This window comes from Lampetra fluviatilis, chromosome 9, assembly GCF_964198595.1.
Source record: "Lampetra fluviatilis chromosome 9, kcLamFluv1.1, whole genome shotgun sequence".
NCBI classification, from domain to species: domain Eukaryota; kingdom Metazoa; phylum Chordata; class Hyperoartia; order Petromyzontiformes; family Petromyzontidae; genus Lampetra; species Lampetra fluviatilis.
This window is the reverse complement of record NC_136283.1, coordinates 11,796,909-11,822,144: the sequence shown is the minus strand read 5'-3', so window position 1 is coordinate 11,822,144 and position 25,236 is coordinate 11,796,909. Positions and strand designations below refer to the sequence as shown.

The 25,236-nt window shown below is 46.1% G+C and overlaps 2 protein-coding genes across 2 annotated transcripts; one reads left to right on the top strand and one right to left on the bottom strand.

The window, feature by feature from the left end:
* Window positions 1-1,072: 1,072 nt before the first annotated feature.
* On the bottom strand, window positions 1,073-7,674 carry LOC144934199 (potassium voltage-gated channel subfamily A member 2-like). Its single transcript, XM_078859781.1, has 3 exons — window positions 7,241-7,674; window positions 4,625-5,396; window positions 1,073-1,633 (listed from the first exon to the last, which is right to left on the bottom strand). The coding sequence occupies exons 1-3, from the start codon at window positions 7,672-7,674 to the stop codon at window positions 1,193-1,195; spliced, it is 1,647 nt and encodes a 548-aa protein (XP_078715907.1). The 3' UTR covers window positions 1,073-1,192.
* A 6,751-nt stretch (window positions 7,675-14,425) lies between these two features.
* OSER1 (oxidative stress responsive serine rich 1) lies at window positions 14,426-22,408 on the top strand. Its single transcript, XM_078859448.1, has 4 exons — window positions 14,426-14,567; window positions 19,090-19,276; window positions 19,516-19,605; window positions 20,688-22,408. The coding sequence occupies exons 2-4, from the start codon at window positions 19,119-19,121 to the stop codon at window positions 21,382-21,384; spliced, it is 945 nt and encodes a 314-aa protein (XP_078715574.1). The 5' UTR covers window positions 14,426-14,567; window positions 19,090-19,118; the 3' UTR covers window positions 21,385-22,408.
* Window positions 22,409-25,236: the final 2,828 nt, after the last annotated feature.

Genomic DNA, 25,236 nt, shown 5'->3' with positions numbered 1-25,236 from the left:
TCTACGTTGCTTTACCGAAAGACCTAAAGAATATGAAAATGTATTCCTTTGTTTTGAGTTGTAAATTTGTAATTGGTTAACTGTTTTAAAGCATTATCCAGGAAACTCAATGTGGGGTTACTCTTTGGTTCTTTCGGTAAAGTCACGTATAAAGATAAAATAATTGTTATTATTTAATTTATTATTTTATCTTTATACGTGACTTTACCGAAAGAACCAAAGAGTAATTCCTGCAGTCACGAAAGCTCCAAATTTAAGATCAATGTGGGGTTTCCAATATGGCAACACCAGGGCTCCTTATGAAATCTGTCATGCTATTGCATAACCAAATTTGAACTGTGTTCGACAATGAGGGGCAATGTGTGAATGTAATAAACAATTTCAGTTGTCAGTGGTTTCAGAGGAAAGTTATATGGTTCAAAGAAACTTAACATTTTTAAAAACCATACATTGAATTACACGCACACTTCCACTCATTGCTTTGAATTTGTATATATTTGCAGCAAGAGTTTATTGGTTTACCTCTAAGAATTAGAATGTCTAAACGTGTGTGAGGAGAAACACGACATCTAAAACTGCAGATATACATGTTAAACATTTCTATTTTGGTTGTGAGCTCGTATCAATTTTTTATTTTTTAATTAAAGCAAAGAGGCCCCAATGGGACCCAAAGTAATGCTGAGATAACTTGTAAAGATGCAAGTGCAAATTACGTTCACTTAACATTGTTACACACCCAATGACTTATGGTTGTTTTAGACATCCATGAAAACGGTTAATATGCTAGCCACTATCTCTACATGGAAGTACATGGAAGTGCACTTCTCTATGATGATGAGCACTCGTACATTCACGGTCAATAATCCCCACTATCCAGCATCAATACTTAGGCCTGCCATTAAATAAAAACGTGTTGACTATCACACTTGTAAGTCAATACACGTTTCAAATGGCAATGATATAAGGAAGCTGTAAAATACAAAACAATTGGGATTTGTTATAAATTTGTCATTTTTATGGTGTAAGAGGACAGGAGGAGAAGAATTAGAGGACATTGGTCACACCTTATATTTCAATTTAAAACTAATATCAATGAAGCTGACGAGTTTTATGTATCTACTGGTTGTATGTCAGCATTGTACACCGTACACTAAAAACAAATGCAGTGTTGGTGTTGCCAAGTGTTGCAGCTTCAAAAATCTGTCTCCACGTGATTCTCGTACACCCCGTATTCACTGTCTCCATCTTCATCTGATAAGTCCATGTGATTGTCATCCAACTCCAGCAAAAATGACTCCTTGGCTTCAGGCCTATCGCGCTCTCGCTGGTAGAAGAAGTTGAAGTTGGACACAATAACAGGAACGGGCAGTGCCACCGTGAGCACGCCCGCGATGGCACACAGAGAGCCAACAATCTTTCCTCCCAGTGTGATGGGCCGCATGTCACCATAGCCCACCGTGGTCATCGTCACAACGGCCCACCAGAAGGCATCTGGGATGCTCGTGAAGTGCGAGTCGGGGTCATCGGCCTCCACAAAGTAGGCAGCACTGGAGAAGAGGATGACTCCAATGAAGAGGAAAAAGATGAGGAGTCCCAGCTCCCGCATGCTGGCCTTCAGTGTTTGACCCAGGATCTGTGCAAGGCATTGAAAGCGCATCTTAAACTTTTTTACATTTTCACTGGCACAGAATTGAATTGAGAAATTCAATTGAGAAATTCAGTTCAATTGAGAAATTCAATTCTATATTTAACCTAAGCAAACACGTCCATGTACATTTGTGTTCATTAGCCGGTGCTCCAAAGGTACGTTTACCACTGCCTTCAATGTGGCTGTATGAACACTATACACAGTCACATTTTGAGGGACTTTTCTTTCTGTGAGGTTTGAGATGCTGGTACATTTAGATGCTACCTACGTTTACATTGTCGATGTGCGTATGTGAATGTGGTGAGTGGTAGTTCAGTGAATCAGACACTGTGCTACCAGTGAAGCGAGCTCTGTTCCCAGACATGTACATCGGTGGAACCCGGCACAGTATTTGAACCTGTTCCTGGCATCCTCTAGGTTAATTAAGCCGCAGAGGTGTGGACTCGAGTCATGTGACTTGGACTCGAGTCAGACTCGAGTCATGAATTTGATGACTTGCGACTCGACTTGGACTTGCATAACAATGACTTTGTCCCACCTATGAGATGTGGACTCGAGTCATGTGACTTGGACTCGAGTCAGACTCGAGTCATGAATTTGATGACTTGCGACTCGACTTGGACTTGCATAACAATGACTTTGTCCCACCTCTGCTAAGCCGTACATTATTACCAGATGCGGCGTCAGCACTAGGGAGCCGAAGGTGGCCAGGTGTGGTGCTGACCACACACTACCCTGTGTGCTCCCCCAGCATTATTTTATGTGCTCAATAGGTTACCTAGCGCCCACAACAATAGCTGAACTATCGCCCACAACTGGTTGGAGACGTAATAATAAGTGTTTACAACAAACCATTTTATATACGGTATACACAATGTATATATCCTGTACTTTGAACATCTTTCGCACCGTACGTATCCAACCGTGCAGTTCTATAGAAATGCGTTTTCAATCTAGACTTAAAAGCGCATAGCTCCTGTGGCTTCCTTATACTGTATCCGAAAGTAGAGCGTTCCAGACGGCTGCAGAAGCGCATCTGAAAGCGCGCGATGCGGTGACCGTCTTTGCTCGATGGCTCGCCAAAAGCCACGTAGTTGAATATGAAATACAACTACGTATCGTATTTAATTGTTGGTGCCTATTCCAAAGGCAGGGTACGGGGCAGGATGGGGTCACGGATGTGGAAAATGGGAGGCTAAGTGGAGGACGTTGGGGGGGAGATGAGATTTGTTGAGCACAGACCAATTGGCCTAAAACGTCGAGCGACCAACAACAAACAGCACTCTCAAAGCTGTACAGATGAAAGATAACACGTTTCTGGAATTGAGCAAGGTTCTGCGAGCTTGTGAAAAGAGAATCCCAAATTGGAGCGGTGGCTATGGGAGATGCAGAAATAGAAGTATTTGTGACCTGCGGTGTGGTGAGAGTGTGTGGGTGATTCGGTGAGTGAGTTGTTGTGACCTGCAGTGTGGTGAGAGTGTGTGGGTGATTCGGTGAGTGATTTGCTGTGACCTGCAGTGTGGTGAGAGTGTGTGGGTGATTCGGTGAGTGAGTTGTTGTGACCTGCAGTGTGGTGAGAGTGTGTGGGTGATTCGGTGAGTGATTTGCTGTGACCTGCAGTGTGGTGAGAGTGTGTGGGTGATTCGGTGAGTGATTTGCTGTGACCTGCAGTGTGGTGAGAGAGTGTGGGTGATTCGGTGAGTGAGTTGTTGTGACCTGCAGTGTGGTGAGAGTGTGTGGGTGATTCGGTGAGTGATTTGCTGTGACCTGCGGGGTGCTGAGAGTGTGTGGGTGATTCGGTGAGTGAGTTGCTGTGACCTGCAGTGTGGTGAGAGTGTGTTGGTGATTCGGTGAGTGAGTTGCTGTGACCTGCAGTGTGGTGAGAGTGTGTGGGTGATTCGGTGAGTGATTTGTTGTGACCTGCGGTGTGGTGAGAGTGTGTGGGTGATTCGGTGAGTGATTTGCTGTGACCTGCGGTGTGGTGAGAGTGTGTGGGTGATTCGGTGAGTGATTTGCTGTGACCTGCGGTGTGGTGAGAGTGTGTGGGTGATTCGGTGAGTGATTTGCTGTGACCTGCGGTGTGGTGAGAGTGTGTGGGTGATTCGGTGAGTGAGTGGTTGTGACCTGCAGTGTGGTGAGAGTGTGTGGGTGATTCGGTGAGTGATTTGCTGTGACCTGCAGTGTGGTGAGAGTGTGTGGGTGATGAGGTGAGTGATGTGTTGAGACCTGCAGTGTGCTGAGAGTGTGTGGGTGATTCGGTGAGTGATGTGTTGAGACCTGCAGTGTGGTGAGAGTGTGGGTGATGAGGTGAGTGATGTGTTGAGACCTGCAGTGTGGTGAGAGTGTGTGGGTGATGAGGTGAGTGATGTGTTTGTGACCTGCAGTGTGGTGAGAGTGTGTGGGTGATTCGGTGAGTGATTTGCTGTGACCTGCGGTGTGGTGAGAGTGTGTGGGTGATTCGGTGAGTGATTTGCTGTGACCTGCGGTGTGGTGAGAGTGTGTGGGTGATGAGGTGAGTGATTTGCTGTGACCTGCAGTGTCGGTGATTGAACACTGTGGATGAGACGAAACATTAAGTCGAGTAGAGACAAAGCCCTCAACATGGGGGGGGAAGGAGGATGAAAATTCAACGAGCGAAGTTCACGGGAACGGTAACCGTGGCAGTAGCAACAGGAATACGGGACACTGAAAACAATGTTAAGGGCATTCATTCCAATTTCACACGTAGGCTTTTGCGACCAATATCCGTAATACAGGTTTTTGTGGGTTAGATCGCGTAAATATATAAATGCGTCGTTAAACTCGCTACCACCCGACACGGCCAATTCGTAAGGTTTGTCACACATCAGCAAATCGTTTCAATTAGTCACTACTTCAGCACACCGGTGTGTTGAAGAGTTAACCCACAGCATAGGCTGTGTCGGGTGGTGGCATTCATTCCATGGAGCAGAGTGGTCGCTCTTAAGCGCCGCGTACCTGGAGGCCCTTGGAGTGGCGTGACAGCTTGAATATGCGGAAGACGCGCACCAGGCGCACCACGCGAATGATGGCAAGGGACATGGTCTGCCCCCCACTGCCACTGCCCCCGGCCCCGGCCGCCACTGTGCCACCACGACCGCTGTTCCCGGTTACGCTGGGAACGCCACCGGCTGGAACGATCTCGCTGATGCTGTCCCCCGTGCCTGGGCTCGCGGTCGCCAAGGATGTGGCCACTGAGCTGTACGCGTGTGTGGTGGTCGCCGTCTCCGAGACGTACTCTGGCACCATGGACCCCGTCAAGTCGGTGATGAGGGTGATGAAGTACGGCAGGATAGCGATGAGGTCGATGACGTTCATGAGGTCACGGATGAACGTGGGTTTGCATGGGCAGGCAATGAGCCTGACGATGAACTCGAACGAGAACCACACCATGCACGTGGTCTCCACCAGGAAGAATGGGTCTATGACATTTTTCGTGTCGGTGGTGTTTCCGGCAAGCCCTTGCTTGAAATGGGTTTCTTCCTCGCGGAATTCGGGCAACGTCTCCAAGCAGAAGATGACGATCGAGACGACGATCACGAACACGGAGACGATGGCGATGACCCGCGCGGCATTGGAGCTCTCGGGCGACTCGAAGAGAAGCCACAGGTGGCTGTGGAAACCGCGTGTGTGGACCGGCATGGCGTTTGGGTTCACCAGGTCCTCTGTGGGATCCATGCCTTCTTCTTCACGCAGCTGTGACAACACCTTGTCTCCCAGGTCAAAGTACCTGCAACGATTGTTCCCATGCACACACACGTACATCGAGGCAGGGGTCACATTTGAATGGGTATTACCATTTAGCGACATTAAGTTGAAAAAAACGTCTTAACATCTGAAATGTAATTAGCATTTTATTCGCTGTATTTTAGGACCAGTATATGAGCCCTTGTCCATAAGCATCTGGCAGTTTACCAACATTGGTTAAAGTAAGCCTGACTGTTGATGAGACACTGATTGTGAAAACCAGTCCACAGCTTGCATTGTGTTAACCCAATGCTGATTAAATGTGCACTCCCAGAATGCGGTGTGGCTGATTGGATGTATGATTGATTCATTTGGAAAGAATGGGCAGGCAGAGCGAGTGGTGGAATTGTAAATGTTGTGGATTTGCTCTCCAACAAACCGGTGTGCTGTACTAGTAACAAATTGGCATGTTCTTTTTACGTGACAAACATTACTAATTGGCTGTGTCGGGTGGTGGCGGGTTTAACGACACATTTATATTCACGCGATCTAACCCCCAACAAAAACTACATTGAGTGGTGGAATGTTCTAGCTAAAAGGAAGAGGTTAGCGGCTTGGTGAAGATCTGGGAGGAGGGGACCTGTAAATGCCCGACGAGCTGTGTTATGGAGAGGGAGAACTGGGAGAGTGTGGAGATGTGATGCCTGTTTAGTCGGCGACAAGACTGAGAAGATGGATTTGGGCACACTTTTTTTTTATTTTACCAGGTAAGGCCCACTAAGCTATATAGGTATTTTTCAGAAGCGACCTGGCCATAAATGATAGCTTAACAAAGTGGCTTATCATGTGGAAAATTATAGCAGCCAAACACTCTTCACGTGTGTTTCTAAATGTGTAGGGGAAAACCGGAGCACCCGTAAAAAATCCACGCGACCACGGGAAAAACATGCAAACTCCAAATATACAGACGTCAGGACCTCCGGTATTCCAAGCGAGGTAGTTAACATCTCGCCACCGTGGCGCCCTTAGCAAGAGTTGTGTAATGTCAAAGGGTTGTACAACATTGTTCGTGTCAATAATGTACAGCCCTCTGTTGCTGTGCAGGATTTTTTAAAAGCGTGGTGTGGCTTAAAACGTTACAATGGTTTAACTAATCGAAAGCAATCATTAGATCACGCTCACATCCTATTTACATATTACGCTCACATCCTATTTACATAGGATGTGAGCGTAATCTCATTCAACTCCATGGACAATTAATGCGAGGTCATGAAGTCATGCAAATCCCATAGCTTGCTTGGAGTCTCTATGAAACATGTGGCAAGGGTCACCATTGGCTCTGGGCTGCCAATGAAGATGAACACCAAACTACGGTTGTTTGTGCATGAAGACACCTTGATTTGTGACTAAGAATATTATATATTAATGTCCTGACGTTTGATTACAGAACCCAAATGCTGGCAAGAATTCTGTCTTGGGGATATCACAAACCGATACAGATTGTGTGAACTATACGTGTTACAGGTTCCATCATTCGTGGGGCATTTTAAACGTCTGCAATGCCTTGGCGGCGCAGATAGGTTGGTGCGCGCTGGTCGAAACTTTCAACTCTTTTCTTCCCCTGGCTCTAGCCTGTCTATCTCTAGTAGTGTCTGCTCCATCTCTGAAATCCTCCTTGATGTCGAGCCATGTTTTCTTGGGCATCCTCTGGGCCTTGTAGTTTAAACAATATACATATTTTTCACAACATTAAACGGGATTGTTTGGTTTGCTTCGTGGAGTAATTTTCCATTGAATGTCGCATTTCTCACGAGTGGGAAGTCGCGCTTAGTGCGACCACGTCGGGATGGGCTCAAATGTGAAATCTTTTCCATCGCGTCCTCTCACCTGATTTCATCCCAGAAGATGTCGATGGGCACCATCGTGGGACGCTGGAGCCTGCCGCTCGACTGGTAGAAATGCAGGATGGCAGAGAAGCTGTCGCGGTGTCGCTCGAAGAAGTACTCGTTTTGCTGCGCGTCGTAGTGGCGCGCAAGACGGTGCTCATTCCCGAGGAGCGTGGCCGGGAACCGGGCCAGCGTGGCCCTTCGCGTCTCGAAGCGCGCGCCCGACACATTGATGCACACGCGGTCACCCATCCGCGCCTCCGCGCCGCTGCTGCCACTGCTGATGCCGCTGTCCAACGCCAACGTCTCAAAGCAGCTCTGCTTGAGAGCCGCTTCGCACTTGTGTCCCGCTGTCATCCACGCGCCGTCGTCCTCGGCGCGCACGAGGCTTAAGCGACCTCGTGCTGCGCTGGCCACCGGCGAGCCGTGTTCCATGACACAATGCCAACCTCCCCTCTCTCTCTCTATCAATTGCCTGGGCGCACGTAATCTCCGGCCACGTCAGTCATCTCTTATTATGCGTGGCGCTGCACGCCACCACCTGCTTGCCTGTGTTTTTTTTGTCGACAAAAGCCTCGTGCTCGGTTTGAGCTTCCCAGCAGGGTTGTGGCCCCTTTCAGCTGCTGTGTACTTGTCTAAAACAATATATGAATCTTTGATAAGTCTGTCTTAACTTCTCAAACTTAATCCATCCTAAAATATGTGAGATTTTATACAAATGCAACTAATGAAAAAGTTGCTTTTTATTCCAGATTGACAGTTCTGTCTAGCGTCTGGTGACAACTCAGTAGATTTTTAAAAAATAAAATTCCGTCTTGTCACAGTTTGGTATTTTTAATCAAAATAAATTTCAACTTACGCTTGTTATTTCCATAATTATTTGCGAACAATGAATGCGCGTGTTGTTGCTTACTAGTCGACTGCCTTCAAACCGGCCACTGATATTCGAGAGCGAGCAGACCTCGAGATAAAGCTGATACCGGTGACGTCACGTGCGTGTGCGCGCATCACTTTTTGCTGATACGAGAGTGGTATACCATTGCAGCGCTTGCATAATTCATTCGGACGCTAAATTTTTCAGCTGCCGTATATGGACACGTTCCGTAATTGCTCGGCATTGTCAGGCGTTTCTTTTTTTATTGCAACTGGTGTTGGAAATTCATTGATACAACTTTACAAAGGATTTCACATTTGAGCCATGTCCGTCCATACGTGTCGAAGCGCACTTAGTATGGCACAAGCGCTGAGGTGACGTCACCGCCACTTGTTATTAATAAAGACAACATTTGTTTTCACACCATTGGAACCTCATTTTGCCAGTAAAAAATATGATAATTGTTTTTTTACCCTTCTATCTGGCAACAAGACTGACAAAAAAGGTGTCAGTCTTGTTGCCAGATAGAAGGGTAAAAAACCAATTATTATAACATTTGTTTTAATATGGTCTCCCCAGCCTGTATGTGGCAATTGTGAAAACTCTCCTATAGTGTTTCCCCTGGTTTAAACAATGCAAAGTGGTTATTGAATATGTGTTTCTGAAAATGGAATTGTAGTATTTTTTATTTATGTAAATGTGCTCTCCCTTCTAGACTCGGGGTGCCACGGTAGCGAGATGTTAATGATCTTGCTTGGTATGCAGGAGGTGGGTTTCGAGCCCGATCCTGATGTCTGTATATTTGGAGTATGCATGTTCTTTCTGTGGTCGCATGGATTTTTCTCTGGGTCCTCCAGTTTTTCCCTGAGCATTTAGACACATTGCTGCTATAAATGGCCACATGATAAGTTATCATTTCTGGCTTGGTAAATAAAAAATATAGTTTAGTTTATAGACACTCCATAGAAGTCCAGTTTACCATGAAAGTCCAGTTCATTATGGGAGTACAGTTTACCATGGGATTCCAGTTTACCATGGGCAGGGCTCGGCAACATGTGGCTCGTGAGCCGCATGTGGCTTTTTAATGATTGCTTCATGACGTTACTTATGAAGGATCGTCTCGTATTCACATGCAATTGCGGCTCTTGAAATAATGATTTTTATTAACCGTTTTCGAACAAAATGGCTCTTCTTGTTATTTTGGTTGCCGACCCCTGTCCTAGAGAAATCCTCCCAAGACAAATCCTCAAAAATGTCCAATGTAACCGACCACGAATAGTAGGAACTTTTACGTGGTTTGGGACTCGTAATGACGAGTGCCTTTTTAAATCAACAACTCACAAATCAACACTTGTCTAGCTTTTCATAATGGGCATCGCCACTCAATTATACACTGGTGACTATCATTATCCACATATTTTTAATTGCCACAAAGACCCTACATTGATTTATGTGACGAGGTGACCGATCCAAGACTTAAAAACCACTGCTGAGAAAAGTAGAAATACAGATGCTGTATTATATTCATTATTGCAAGATGATAGTTTAAATCAATTGTGATATATTACTAATATAATTTACAGCACGTTATCAATCAACTATTGGATTAACTAGTCCACTTTAAATTTGTTATGGCTTTTAGGATTCCTTTGGCCAAAATAAAACAACAAAAAACCCCATAGTTAATTGGTTTCCAATTGCACCTAGAAATGGTTATAAGATCATTGGTTTTAAGCTCTTAATAAAAATGTTCATCGTGCGTTTAGATGTATGGGTGTCATTAAATAATTCCATGTACATGGGAGCATGTGTATACACGTGTGTGTGTCTGCATCAGTTGGGTATATAAGTGTTGGGTTTTTGCCTTTTCAGCTGGTCATGGATATTTGAGTGCTACAGTTGATATGAAGGGTGACAGAGATATCAAATTATCACGAGACAAGATATATACGAATTGTTAATTAAAAATATGAACCATGTGGACGGTATTATTTTACAATTTCCCTCCGTGTAGCAGGTAATCGGTGTTTGTGTGTTACACAGTGCTAGATTGCTATTATTATCACACCTTCAAATGTGACCAAAAGCACATGTTAAAGCCATGCCCTCGACAAGCTGACAAACATATTGGCATGATTCCAGCCACAAAACACATTCCTGCGGAGGGAGCTGGTAGGAACGTTGGGTTGCTCGGTCAATGGCCAGGGTCAACGGCGGCGTGGTGTTTTCCGCAAATTTGCCCGACTGTGAGGGTGGGCACAAGCCGGCGTGAGTAGGTTAAACGTTGAGTTTTATAAGGGCACCACGGGGTGACCAGCCCCTCCCCACCCAGCCCCACCCCTCCCACCCCCCACCCAGCCCCACCCTCCCCACCCAGCCCCTCTCCACTCTCCCCACCCAGCCCCTCCCCACCCAGCCCCTCCCTCCCCACTCTCCCCTCTCCACCCAGCCCCACCCCTCCCATTTTAAGATGCACGACGGACGGACACAATAATCCCATGTGGGCTGGTGTAACCAGCAGGTTCCTACCAGTATAATCGTTTTAGCTGTACAAGGTCACTTCATGATACTGTTGTGTGTGATTGGATTTTGAGTCCCATCGCCCCACGCAGGTCTTGCACCTTTTGTTTGTGGTGTAAAATTATATGCTATATTTGGATTGCAATAGATGCAATAAAACACACTGACACAGACTAGAAAAACAGGACAATGCATGTGAAACCCATGAGACGCGGACCCTTTCCCCACCAAAAAATCATCACCCCACCAGGTTCCCAGCCTGTCTGTGTCACAAAACAATCATCAGCGCCGTTGTGGGAAATATAAGTAACAAAAGAAATGAACAGATAATACTACTCTTCCTCCCCGTACCTCTCATTCCACGAAACAACACGTGTCCACTACTGTACCTTTTTTACACATCCCATCAGCTACACAGCCTTCTGTGAGTGTATTTTTTTCCCAGCACCATTGTTCTAAGACAATCGATCTCTTGCGCCGGTCTCTGAAAAACGATCTGGATGTTGGAAGTTGTATTTTAAACTCGGTGACGACCCACCCAGCCTCTTGCGTGGGGGCGGGGCGAGGTTGAGCGGCATCACCAGATGCTGGACTCTGTGAGAAGGAGCTGCACAGACTGCTGGGGTGATAGGTCCACATCTTAACCACAACACCCAAGTGGAACCGTGGGTGGTCCAGATGTCGCGTGACTTCCATTTAATGCTGTAAAACTTTATTATTTTTTAAAAACAAATTAGTGTGAAAACAGAAATGAATTAGCAAAGGAAAACATTTAAAGGGTCAATTAATTGGGGGGGTCACGAGACATCTGGAACACCCTGTAGACCGATGCACCGGGCGTCACGGGGTAGATAAACCCACAGTGGCAGCAGTGGCAGCAGCGAGGCTGACCCGCAGCTGACCGTGGTGAACGTGCCTCGTGACGGGGGGCATTGATACTCTTAGGTTTTTTTGGTAAAGTCACGTAAGTAAAAAATAAATAATGAAAATAAATAACAAAAATAATAGAAATAAACTAATAAATCAAGACGTTTCTGAATTTTTTTTTACCTACGTGACTTTACCGAAGAAACCTAAGAGTATGAATTATTGCGAGTCGCGAAAGCTTCAAATCTAGGGGGGCATTGATCACCAGGAGTTGCCACACAAACAGCAGCAGGAAGACAGAGACCGTGCTGGGGAAGAGCAAGCCGAGGGCCAGCATGGGACAGTTGTTTATCAGAAGGAATCCAATTGTTCACCTGAGATTCGGCGTTGTGTGTCAATAGGTACTGTATAGGGGGTGTGGATGTACTGTTGGAGAGTATTGGAGATGGGTTTACACGTTTCTTGAGGGTGAATAATTAATTAATCATCTCACCTCGACGGAATTGTGTGGGCATGATGGAGTGGTGTGCTGCGTGCCGCTCTGTGTCGCCATTCCGCACGCAAAAGTTGACACCTTGACACTCAGCTTGAGACTGGAAGCACAGAATGATACTCTTAGGTTTTTATTTATTTATTTTTACCTACGTGACTTTACCGAAAAACCTAACAGTATCAATCCTTGCAGTCACGAAAGCTTCAAATCTAGCACAGAATGAGCCACCGTGCCCTCTCTCTCTCTGTCAGCTTTCCACGTGTAATGACCACTTGCCACACTTCTCTTGAGATGGCACTTTATTGAAGACACGTTCACTTGACATCAGGCAGAGACCCCCACTGCAACAGCCCCGAGTCTCCGGCGCATCTCCCCCTTATATACCAACCAAGGCCACGGCCCCGGCCCCCTTTCCGAACCTTCTCGCTGACTCTGGACGCTCGCTCCACCGTCAGACTCCACCGTCCTCTTCCATCACCTGACCACGCTCCCCTTCTCGATCATTCCCGGAGCAACCAGTCCCTTCGCACTCACAGCTGATATCCCTGTCATTCAAGGCCGTAATTAGAATATATATTGGGGGGGACACATCCCCCCCAATAAATATTCAATTATGCTCAAAATGCCCCCCCCCCCATTTATTGCTATAAAATAGATTTCTGTTTATATGATTGTGGTTGTACTTTATTAATCCCTAATCTCTGGCATTGCATGCAATTAAAGAAGAAAAAGTAAAAAATAAAAAAAACAGAGCAATGTAATATAATACACTATTAGACGTTATTGTAAAAAATAAATAAAAAGTCCATCCTATGTGTTTGTGAATTTTTTAAATATTTTAGGCAGGAAATGGCACGAAATTCGTTTTCTAATTTAGATTTTTTTTTTCTTTCTGGGGGGTGACCCCTAGACCCCCTGGAAGATTTGGTCCCCCCCAATGTTGACTCCATGGCTACGGCCTTGCTGTCATTACCTCCCATGCCCACGATTCCACTCACACCGCATGCAGGCCCTATTGTCATTACACACGCACGAGCCACCAAGACTTTGATTGATATGATCCGCCACAACACGAGAAGCCGATCTCCCAACACCACCCCGAGTCCCAACCCACTGTGAGCCATTCCACAGCTGTTGGAATAAGCGGCGACAGAATAGGATATTGTGGTGCTGAATTGCATTTTTTGGTATAAAAGGGGCGGATTTTTACGCGAGAGCAGTCGTCATTCTGCCAGAGTGGTGCAATAGTGGCCGCAATAGTCACACAGGGCCCACTTGGATATTTCAGTTGACACCCAAGTGGGTGTTCAGATGAAGGTAGTTAAAATTAGTTTTTTTCCCCCATTACCATAATCGCATGAACAATACGGTTACCTGTTTGCCGCGCATTTATGTCTGAAACTAAATGGGGGCAAGTTTTTTCAATCCCTGGCTGTGGATATAACTTGAAATAGTCATTAGCGTCTCGATGAAGGCGAGGGTCAGCATGGGGAAGTGTTCATCAGAAGGAATCCAACTTTTCGCCTGAGAATCGGGGTTGTGGGGGCATGAATGTATATACTGGTGGAAAGTAATTTGTCCACATCCCGTCAACCACACGACATTCTGGGAATGCAATACACAGCAGCATGCATGAGAAGATGTTTTCCCAATATATATTGGACAAACGAAGGCGTGAATCTAAACGGAGAGAGTTTAAACCATTTAATATTTGCTGATGACATGGTCACCATATCTTTCGATGGCAATGAACTGCAGGAAATGTCAGAACAGCAGGAAAAGGATGCTGAACAGTTGAGCCCCAAATATATGAAGCTGAAGAATATATCATAGACACGAGGCTAAGGATCGCCACATTTCCACTGTAGACCAAATCTAGACATATCTATCAGTCAGTCTAGGTCTATTAAAATTGTGCAGTGTACTCGTGCCACCAGGTCTCAGTACAAATCAAATCCTGCCACCCAAACAAAGATGCCATTTCCCGTATTGTCAACCGTGGCTGGGCTATGGCGGCGTGGTCATGGCAACCGTGCGTTGCAGGGCGGCCATCTTACCTGGGGGGGTCGGTGTATATGTAGGGCGGCCATCTTACCAGGGGGCAAAGGGGACCGTGTGTAAGTAGGGGCGGCCATCTTACCAGAGGAAGGGGTGTATGTAGGGCGGCCATCTTACCTAGGAGAGCTGTGTCAGTCAGGCGGCCATCTTACCAGGGGGCGAGAGTGGACCGTGTAGAAATAGGGGCGACCATCTTACCAAGGGGTCTAAGTGCGTACGTAGGGCGGCTTTTTTACCCCGAGGAGCAAGTTCCATGTGACCGCTCGGCGTGACGTCACGACGCAACGGGTCACGTGACGACGTGAGCCCGTCGGACAACCGTAACGTCACATGACGTAACGGAGAATGAGTCACGTGACCGCGCTGAGGCCCGAGCGACAAGGCCGAGAACAACAACGAGAATAGAGCGGAGGAGGAGGTGGTGGTGAGGAGGAGGAGGTGGTGGTGGGGAGAAAGACGAGGAGAGAGCAGAAGTCGTAAGAAGACGAAGCGGAGGGAAGAGCAGAGGAGGAGGAGGTGAGCCCGCATTCCTCACCCGAAGGACGCTTGGCTTGGTTAGGGGGTAATCGTGGGGTTTGCGGAGAGGAAAACCCCGGGCGCACGGGCGAGAGAGACGGGGTCAGTGAGATACATCCACACACAGAGAACAGACACAGTGACACAGCTCCCCTCTAGAGTAGACACAGTGACACAGCTCCCCTCTAGAGTAGACACAGTGACACAGCTCCCCTTTAGAGTAGCCACAGTGACACAGCTCCCTTCTAGAGTAGCCACAGTGACACAGCTCCTCTCTAGAGTAGACACAGTGACACAGCTCCCCTTTAGAGTAGCCACAGTGACACAGCTCCCTTCTAGAGTAGACACAGCGACACAGCTCCCCTTTAGAGTAGCCACAGTGACACAGCTCCTCTCTAGAGTAGACACAGTGACACAGCTCCCCTTTAGAGTAGCCACAGTGACACAGCTCCTCTCTAGAGTAGATACAGTGACACAGCTCCCCTCTAGAGTAGACACAGTGACACAGCTCCCCTTTAGAGTAGCCACAGTGACACAGCTCCCTTCTAGAGTAGCCACAGTGACAGAGCTCCTCTCTAGAGTAGACACAGTAACACAGCTCCCCTCTAGAGTAGACACGGTGACACAGCTCCCCTTTAGAGTAGCCACAGTGACACAGCTCCCTTCTAGAGTAGCCACAGTGACACAGCTCCTCTCTAGAGTAGACACAGTGACACAGCTCCCCTCTAGAGTAGCCACAGTGACACAGCTCCCTTCTAGAGTAGACACAGCTCCCCTCTAGAGTAGACACAGTGACACAGCTCCCCTCTAGAGTAGACACAGTGACACAGCTCCTCTCTAGAGGAGACACAATGTCACAGCTCCCCTCTAGAGTAGACACAGTGACACAGCTCCCCTTTAGAGTAGCCACAGTGACACAGCTCCTCTCTAGAGTAGACACAGTGACACAGCTCCCCTCTAGAGTAGACACAGTGACACAGCTCCCCTTTAGAGTAGCCAGAGTGACACAGCTCCCTTCTAGAGTAGCCACAGTGACACAGCTCCTCTCTAGAGTAGCCACAGTGACACAGCTCCCTTCTAGAGTAGACACAGCTCCCCTCTAGAGTAGACACAGCTCCCCTCTAGAGTAGACACAGTGACACAGCTCCCCTCTAGAGTAGACACAGTGACACAGCTCCTCTCTAGAGTAGACACAATGTCACAGCTCCCCTCTAGAGTAGACACAGTGACACAGCTCCCCTCTAGAGTAGACACAGTGACACAGCTCCCCTCTAGAGTAGACACAGTGACACAGCTCCCTTCTAGAGTAGACACAGTGACACAGCTCCCTTCTAGAGTAGACACAGAGACACAGCTCCCTTCTAGAGTAGACACAGTGACACAGCTCCCTTCTAGAGTAGACACAGTGACACAGCGACACAGCTCCCCTCTAGAGTAGACACAGTGACACAGCTCCCCTCTAGAGTAGACACAGTGACACAGCTCCCCTCTAGAGTAGACACAGAGACACAGCTCCCCTCTAGAGTAGACACAGTGACACAGCTCCCTTCTAGAGTAGACACAGTGACACAGCTTCCTTCTAGAGTAGACACAGTGACACAGCTCCCTTCTAGAGTAGACACAGTGACACAGCTCCCCTCTAGAGTAGACACAGTGACACAGCTCCCCTCTAGAGTAGACACAGTGACAGCTCCATTCTAGAGTAGACACAGTGACACAGCTCTCTTCTAGAGTAGACACAGTGACACAGCTCCCCTCTAGAGTAGATACGGTGACACAGCTCCCCTCTAGAGTAGACACAGTGACACAGCTCCCCTCTAGAGTAGACAGTGACACAGCTCCCCTCTAGAGTAGACACAGTGACACAGCTCCCTTCTAGAGTAGACACAGTGACACAGCTCCCCTCTAGAGTAGACACAGTGACACAGCTCCCCTCTAGAGTAGACACAGAGACACAGCTCCCTTCTAGAGTAGACACAGTGACACAGCTCCCTTCTAGAGTAGACACAGTGACACAGCTCCCCTCTAGAGTAGACACAGTGACACAGCTCCCCTCTAGAGTAGACACAGAGACACAGCTCCCCTCTAGAGTAGACACAGTGACACAGCTCTAGAGTAGACACAGTGACACAGCTCCCCTCTAGAGTAGACACAGTGACACAGCTCTAGAGTAGACACAGTGACACAGCTCTCCTCTAGAGTAGACACAGTGACACAGCTCTAGAGTAGACACAGTGACACAGCTCCCCTCTAGAGTAGACACAGTGACACAGCTCCCCTTTAGAGTAGCCACAGTGACACAGCTCCTCTCTAGAGTAGACACAGTGACACAGCTCCTCTCTAGAGTAGACACAGTGACACAGCTCCCCTCTAGAGTAGACACAGTGACACAGCTCCCTCTTCTAGAGTAGACACAGTGACACAGCTCCCTTCTAGAGTAGACACAGAGACATAGCTCCCTTCTAGAGTAGACACAGTGACACAGCTCCCTTCTAGAGTAGACACAGTGACACAGCGACACAGCTCCCCTCTAGAGTAGACACAGTGACACAGCTCCCCTCTAGAGTAGACACAGTGACACAGCTCCCCTCTAGAGTAGACACAGAGACACAGCTCCCCTCTAGAGTAGACACAGTGACACAGCTCCCTTCTAGAGTAGACACAGTGACACAGCTTCCTTCTAGAGTAGACACAGTGACACAGCTCCCTTCTAGAGTAGACACAGTGACACAGCTCCCCTCTAGAGTAGACACAGTGACACAGCTCCCCTCTAGAGTAGACACAGTGACAGCTCCATTCTAGAGTAGACACAGTGACACAGCTCTCTTCTAGAGTAGACACAGTGACACAGCTCCCCTCTAGAGTAGACACGGTGACACAGCTCCCCTCTAGAGTAGACACAGTGACACAGCTCCCCTCTAGAGTAGACAGTGACACAGCTCCCCTCTAGATTAGACACAGTGACACAGCTCCCTTCTAGAGTAGACACAGTGACACAGCTCCCCTCTAGAGTAGACACAGTGACACAGCTCCCCTCTAGAGTAGACACAGAGACACAGCTCCCTTCTAGAGTAGACACAGTGACACAGCTCCCTTCTAGAGTAGACACAGTGACACAGCTCCCCTCTAGAGTAGACACAGTGACACAGCTCCCCTCTAGAGTAGACACAGAGACACAGCTCCCCTCTAGAGTAGACACAGTGACACAGCTCTAGAGTAGACACAGTGACACAGCTCCCCTCTAGAGTAGACACAGTGACACAGCTCTAGAGTAGACACAGTGACACAGCTCCCCTCTAGAGTAGACACAGTGACACAGCTCCCCTCTAGAGTAGACACAGTGACACAGCTCCCCTTTAGAGTAGCCACAGTGACACAGCTCCTCTCTAGAGTAGACACAGTGACACAGCTCCCCTCTAGAGTAGACACGGAGACACAGCTCCCCTCTAGAGTAGACACAGAGACACAGCTCCCCTTTAGAGTAGCCACAGTGACACAGCTCCCCTCTAGAGTAGACACGGAGACACAGCTCCCCTCTAGAGTAGACACAGAGACACAGCTCCCCTCTAGAGTAGACACAGTGACACAGCTCTAGAGTAGACACAGTGACACAGCTCCCCTCTAGAGTAGACACAGTGACACAGCTCCCCTCTAGAGTAGACACGGAGACACAGCTTCCTTCTAGAGTAGACACAGTGACACAGCTCCCTTCTAGAATATTCAGCACCCTTCCAGAGTAAACAGTGCCTCAACACCCTTGTCTAGTAGACAATTACAGATCACCCTTCTAGCGTAGACACTAACATCACCATTCTAGATTAGACAGTGACACATCACCTCCCAAAGTAGAGGCATTGACACAAGGGAATTTCCCACTTTGCCTACCTATTCTTGGAACATTCTTTGGTGTGAGTTGTGTATGAATACGATTGTATTTATCTTTTTAAAATTTACCCAGGAATATTGTGGGACTTTCTTTTTTCAAGACAGTCCTGCCAAGTTTCCGTAGTAGGGGACAATGATTGATGTGTACATTGCATTAAAATTGAGGAGGTGGCACGTGTATTAACAACGTGTGATAGATCCGCACTGAACAACTCGGGCAGCCGCTGGAATCCAACCGTGGATCACTGCAAGAACGTTGCTACCATTAAGCCTTTTCACCGCCCAATCGTGAATTCATGCTTGTGTATTCGTATGAATGTGTATACAGATTCGTGTCCAAGTGTGTTTGTGTTGGCATGCACAAGTGTGTACTGTTTATGTATTAACGTGTATGAGTGTGAGCGGATTTTGGTGCACATTCGTTTTTTGTTTGTGAACCTATATAATCGATAACATATTGTATGGTTATGTATTGGTGTTATATAGTTGTAGTACACATACATGTATTGGCTTTTCATACTCCACACATCGCATTTAAGAAGTTGCTGTTTTTGTACATTTATCATGTGGCTTTTCTCTGTTAACACAAATATTAACAACTCGTTTTTGCATGTTTTTCATCCACTTTCACCCACAGGATACTCTGCTCGGGGTGTTACCAGCCTCATGAGAGACTCGGAGAAGGACACAGTGCTGGACGAATGCTCGTGTGTCGTTTGCCACGGGGAACGTGACCCCGGTTTAACGATGGTGGGAGCGGAGGAGCGGGTGGGTGAGGACGGGCTGCAGGCTGCGTTCAAGCGGTTGCGCGTCGATGCTGAACAGTAAGCCCAGCGACCTCCCGTGCTTTGCCTTACGGAATGTGTCATGCGGTTCACGGATGCATTATGTGCTGCGTGACATTCATGTGTTGCGTATTACCAACTGATACCTATGTTGAACTTATTTCGCACCATACGTAGCCAACCGTGCTAATCGGTTGATGAGTATTGAAACCGTTGATGAGAATTGAAGCAGTTGATGAGGATTATCCTTTTTTCTGTGTTTTTAAACTATATCGCAGGGAAAAAAAAACTAACGGAAGTGGACAAGACTGCAGCATTCAAAGTATAGCTCCGCCACTTTCACCGACTGCTCTTGAAAACAGGCAGAGGTAAGGAAGTCGGAGAACTTGAGTGATGATGTGTGAAGGAGGTAATGAACGAGCCTCTGCGCTGCACTTCAGCCCGATTGATGTGGCCCCATTCATTGAAGCCGTCAATATCCATTACATTTTTCCATGAGCAATAAGCAACCTTCAAGCAATGCTATGCCTTAGGATGGGTCAGCAACCAAAAGAACAAATAGAGTATTTTTTTTCGAATTCAGTAAAAAAACGTAATATTTTAAGAGCCGCAATGCATGTGACTAATGTCACGAAGTAGGCCTTAAGGAGCCGCATGCGGTTCCGGAGCTGCAGGTTGCCAACCCCCGCCTATGAAAATATATAGTTATAGTAGTAGGTTTTTACCCTTTTAAACTGGTACAAAACTGACCCCTTTATTCAAGGCATCATGGTTTGCAATAACCACAACACAAGTAGTCAAAAAAGCAAACAAAAAGAAGCAACTCTGATAATGATAATACTATGCACGGCTTCTTTTTGTTTGCTTTTTTGACTACTTGTGTTGTGGTTATTGCAAACATGATGCCTTGAATAAAGGTGTCAGTTTTGTACCAGTTTAAAAGGGTAAAAACCTACTACTATATTTTGCCACTGGTAAAAGAGATCTCATAGAATATATAGTTAATTATACTTTGTGGTACATGACCTGAGTTATGGACATTAATAATGTATACGTTAATTTAATAATATGGATGGACTTGAAGATTGAGAAGATATTATTGGGAAAGCTCCCAGCTGAACCAAAGTTTAAAACCCTGTGGGAGAATCCAGTCGTGGTTTTAGTGACCACATGAATGTGTTCACCTCATCTTCCTGATGGATATATGTGGCAGGTACGGTGAGCACTCAATCCATTTGTGCTTTAGGATTAAACTAGGTCATATAATGTGCAATGCAGTGTGTCTCAGAGCAGGGCAACCATGCAGCCTACATGCTCACTGTTTTATGTGGCAGTTGCACGTGCACGCACAAACTGCATGGGCAGCCGTGGAGAGTAAAATATATTGTGCAAGGAGAAGTGATGAATGAATTGCGATGCTAACAATGAGTAACACCAATGTGTTTGCCAGGAGACCGTGTAGATCCAACAGAGCTCGCCCTCGACGTCGAAGATCCAAGTCGCCCATCCTTCACCCACCGAAGTTCACCTACTTTAGTGCTGCAGCACCAAAAGCAAAAACATTTTATGTGAGAAATGGCCGGCTGGAACCTTATCCGCATGTCGGGGAGCATCGTGATGTCGGTCTTGCAAATGAAAATGCTAAGCTCGAGACTGCGACCGCAGACTACGTTGCAGTGAAACCTGACGTGACAGTCCCAAATGTTGTGGCAGATGAATCCTGTTTGACTGCTAGTAAGTTCATTGATGCCAATTCAAAATACGTGAGCACCATTGATGGAAAAGTGTTTGAAGCGCCGGCGCTACAAAGCCTTCCAGATTTCCACCGGCTTTCTGTAGACTCAACTTTGGGCGCTTTAACGAGTGCAGAAGGCGATGGGTCAGAGGTGTATTCCTTTACTGGGCTGCGAGAGGCAATTTCCTCAACAGAAAGCAAGCCTGAAGACAGCAGTGCTTCCTCCCCAAAGAAGCGCTCGCGCTCCAGCCACAGTTGTTCCACTTCACCAGTGCCCTTGCCTCCAAGCTCATGCTCAGAACAAGCCCGAGTAGTGGACGACACGACGATCGAGGACCTCTCGGGATACCTGGAGTTGTACCTTTACCTTCCGAAGAAGATGTCCAGCATGGCTGAGATGATGTACACGTAAAGCTGTCCTGGTGCTCCCTCTGCGTCTTCCATTGTCCAGTAAGCAGCTGATTATTGAGCCAGTTGCAGATAAAATGACAATTGAAAATGCTGTGGTAAAAAAAAATACTTAAATGTCAATTGTATGCCTAGCAGCATACTTTACCTTGAGAGTAATATGAGGCTAGAATTAAATAACCAATAAAACAAATCTGTCCATTATTATCGCATTTAACAAACTGATGGGATTTACTGTGAGAAGTATTTGCTTGTCATGCAGATTACCGATTGGGTCTTTAATGTCAGAGGGCATTGTTCAGTATTAATAAAGGTAACGAATGGATTTCTGATGCACACTGCTCATAAGAAAACTATTTGCTTGAAAGATTAAGAGATGTCTCATAACGGGCAACCTCCAACATGCTGAAGTACACACGTGGATCTGTTGCCATGTACCTGTTTGTACTTCCTGTAATTAAAACTTGGACCTGGTGTGAAGACTTTACTGCTAAATTAAAAGTGCCATTTTGTAATGTTTTATTTCTTGACCTGTAGCATAGACCTCCGGCTGTGAAACTTCATGCCTTTGACTTCGTGGTGCTTTCATGATAGGGCTCATTGCATGCCAGTTAGGTTAGTGGTGAGCGCATTTATGATTAAGCTGTCAAATGGCTTTAAAGAAATTAGGCTTAATGCAAAATACAAATGTTACAAGCCCACCTTATACCCAATTTATGTTTACATTTTTATTTAGATTTATATTAATGTTTGCAAATTGGCTTGTTCGCAATGGATGGGTTTATATTCTGCTCAAAATGTGGATTTAAATGGAACAGCTGTGGTGAATAATATCTTTGAAACAACTTTCTCGGTATTGTTTACAGTCGGCGGACATGTCAAGCATGATAATTATGGTATTTATTCAGCAGCCTGCAACCCATGTTTCATTATATCCTCAAGAGAGATTTTGCATTCATAGGTGTTGAGTGTTGGAAAGATTTAGCTGATATGTACATTATCTGTACATTGGTATACACATCACGTGAGCCCACAGATTTGATTGTAACTTATTGCTACTGAATAAAATGATACTTTTGCATATACTGTGTCCGTTTGAAACTTGAAAAACACCTGAAAAAGAGTAATGTTTTTGTGTTGATGTGACATCACAATGGGTTTTAAGTCCTAATTTGAATGTAAGTTGCTACAGGAGCAGTGATATGGCCCATAAGGAGTGCGTTCGCTGCTTTTTGCAGAGGCACGCGATTTGATTCCGGTAGGCCGCCCGAGTTATTATTGTGTGGCATCGTAAATACACCCCTTTTGTTTCAGAGGAGTTTAAAGATTCCCTGATGTAATTAGAAATGAGTATGCCTTTGTGTGCCAGCATTGTCCAAATCTGTCAAATTCTAAATACTTCCCCAATATTACTTAATTGGTATAACACATGGCACACCGTCGCCCCATACTGGCAGACTAATGCTTGCTTCCAGACCAGGTCCAACGTCACCTTCCGCTGGGAGAACCCTTTCAACCGTATTGAGATGTTAAAGCACTTTAAGATGCTTTTGTGTGTAGGAGGGTGTATTATAAAAAAATATATCAATGTCAAAATTAGCAGGCCGCACATCCTTTGTACGCAACCATCCCTCCGTCCAGCCAGCCAGCGAGCACATTTTTTGTTCTAATATAGTATGTTTAAAAAGATGAGACGTCAAATTCAGAAGCTACCTTTAAACAAAAAACTGGCAATGGTAACCCAAGGTTTAGCCACATGGAATTACATACTTGTCAACCCATACGGTTTACCCGTATTCTTGTACAAGGAAATTGAGTACATGTTTTGTCTTTCTCCCATGTGATGGGACTTTGTAGGATGAACGTTGAGATTTATGAGGGCACGGGGTGACCAATCAGGTCTGAATTGGTCTGTAATAAGGTAGGTACCGATAATGGGTTGACAGGTATGGGAATGCCGAGCTTGGATGTAAGAAAACACTCTTTAGGTCACACTACTGCAATGACTCCCATACAACTACCAGCCATGCACGGTAATCGGTGGACGATAAGTTCCTATATCCATGGCTTATAAGCTACTACGGCTTCAGAGCAGTGACGTGCGGTGAGGTCAATGGCTGGGGAGGCACTGGCTCGTGTCAGCCAGATTCACACACGGAGGGGCCGTGGCCTCACGAAGGGGGGCGTGTCCTCGCTGAGGGGGCGTGGCCTCACTGAGGGGGGCGTGTTAGACACATCCCCCAGTGAGGCAGATGTGATAGCTGCCTCCCCTGGTGCTTTTTCATTGCAATTTCATAACGAGACCAGCGAGCCTAAATATCTGCATACACATACGTGAAATAAGTTACCTGGAGTATGGAAGGCGAGGACATGAAATGAAGGGATCTATAAACATTACATTGGTGACATACTGAGATAGTAACAGGCACGCACTTATTGCCCGCGCTCCATCCAGTTACTGAGGAGTTGCGCAATCAGAGGGGAGGCTGAGCTCGTCGCTGCCTCACCTCTCGTCTCTTCCTGTATTTGCAGCGGAGCTCCGCAAATTTGGCGATTTTGACTATAAAAATGATTGGAATCGTACAGAAATAGCATTTAGAACACAGATCAGTGGAAAAATCTTCATATTTATTTTATTATTCTTTTTTTTCGTAACAGCTATTTTCATTGGAGTATGACAGGTGGAGGAGGCTCTGTCTCCCCTGCCTCCCCTGACCGCACTGTCCCTGCATCAGAGTGATGTAGGGGTGTCGCTGTGCTGAAACACGTGAGGGGAGGGGGGTGTTGCTCAGCACGACCAGAGAACCCACACGTTGACAGCGACGGAGCCCAGGGGCCACAGTGAACGCTGCAGAATAATATTTGTAACCATTTTTTAAATTGTGATTTAAGTAACCCCAAACAACGTTATCTCCATGGCTTTATCTCTACGTGCTTCTGATATAGTTCGAGTGAAGGGCTATCACTCAAAATTTCGCTTCTTATATATATATTTTAAGGCCACACACAGTGTTATACAGTCCCTCCAGAAAAACGCGGAGTTTTTTGGTGATTGTTGCGGGCAAAAATCGTTGATTATGCGGCACGTTTTTTTAAAAAATGCGATGGAATATGCGGGATATTTATGCAATTTTATGCGATTAAATTGCGGGAACTTGCAAAAATTGCGGGAACTTGCAAAAATTGCGGGAACTTGCAAAAACTGCGGTTTGATGAAAAAGAGAAAAAAAAGTGATTCCCCCAACACCCTATTCACTAGGCTACTACTTTAATGTAAAGAGTCATTTCTTATTACTTCCTATGATAAGCAAGCATACTACATCACAGAAAGTGCTGGGAATATTTAAGTTCTCATCTTGTTTTATTTCAGACCTTAACAAACAGATGGCTCAAACTTACAAAACATTGAGTCGAACAAGTTCTGTAGCTTCACAAAATGAATATGCTACAACTTCTGTAAAAATGAATAAATAAAATATTAAAAAATAAAATGTGTGCTTCCTGTTTTACAGAGGTAGCTATACAAAACAGACATCTTCTGTTAAAATAAGTGTTTTCAGTGCACAGTAACGTAAGCAATACAGTAACAGTACAGTCTTACAGTAATGTGAATTTACATACTACTAACAAAAAAGTGCAATCTTACAACTCTAAAGTTGCATAAACTCTTCATCATCGTTTCATTGGCATCGCGGGGTTTGCAGCTTTTCAATGATGTCGCGTAATGAGTGACGTCACTTCATAACGTTCCCATGGCAACAGGGGAAATGGCTGCGCTTGTGTGAAGTAAACGCAACATTTTTCAACTTTCTGCTAAGATATATGTGACTTTTTGCAACGAAAATGCGGGGATTAT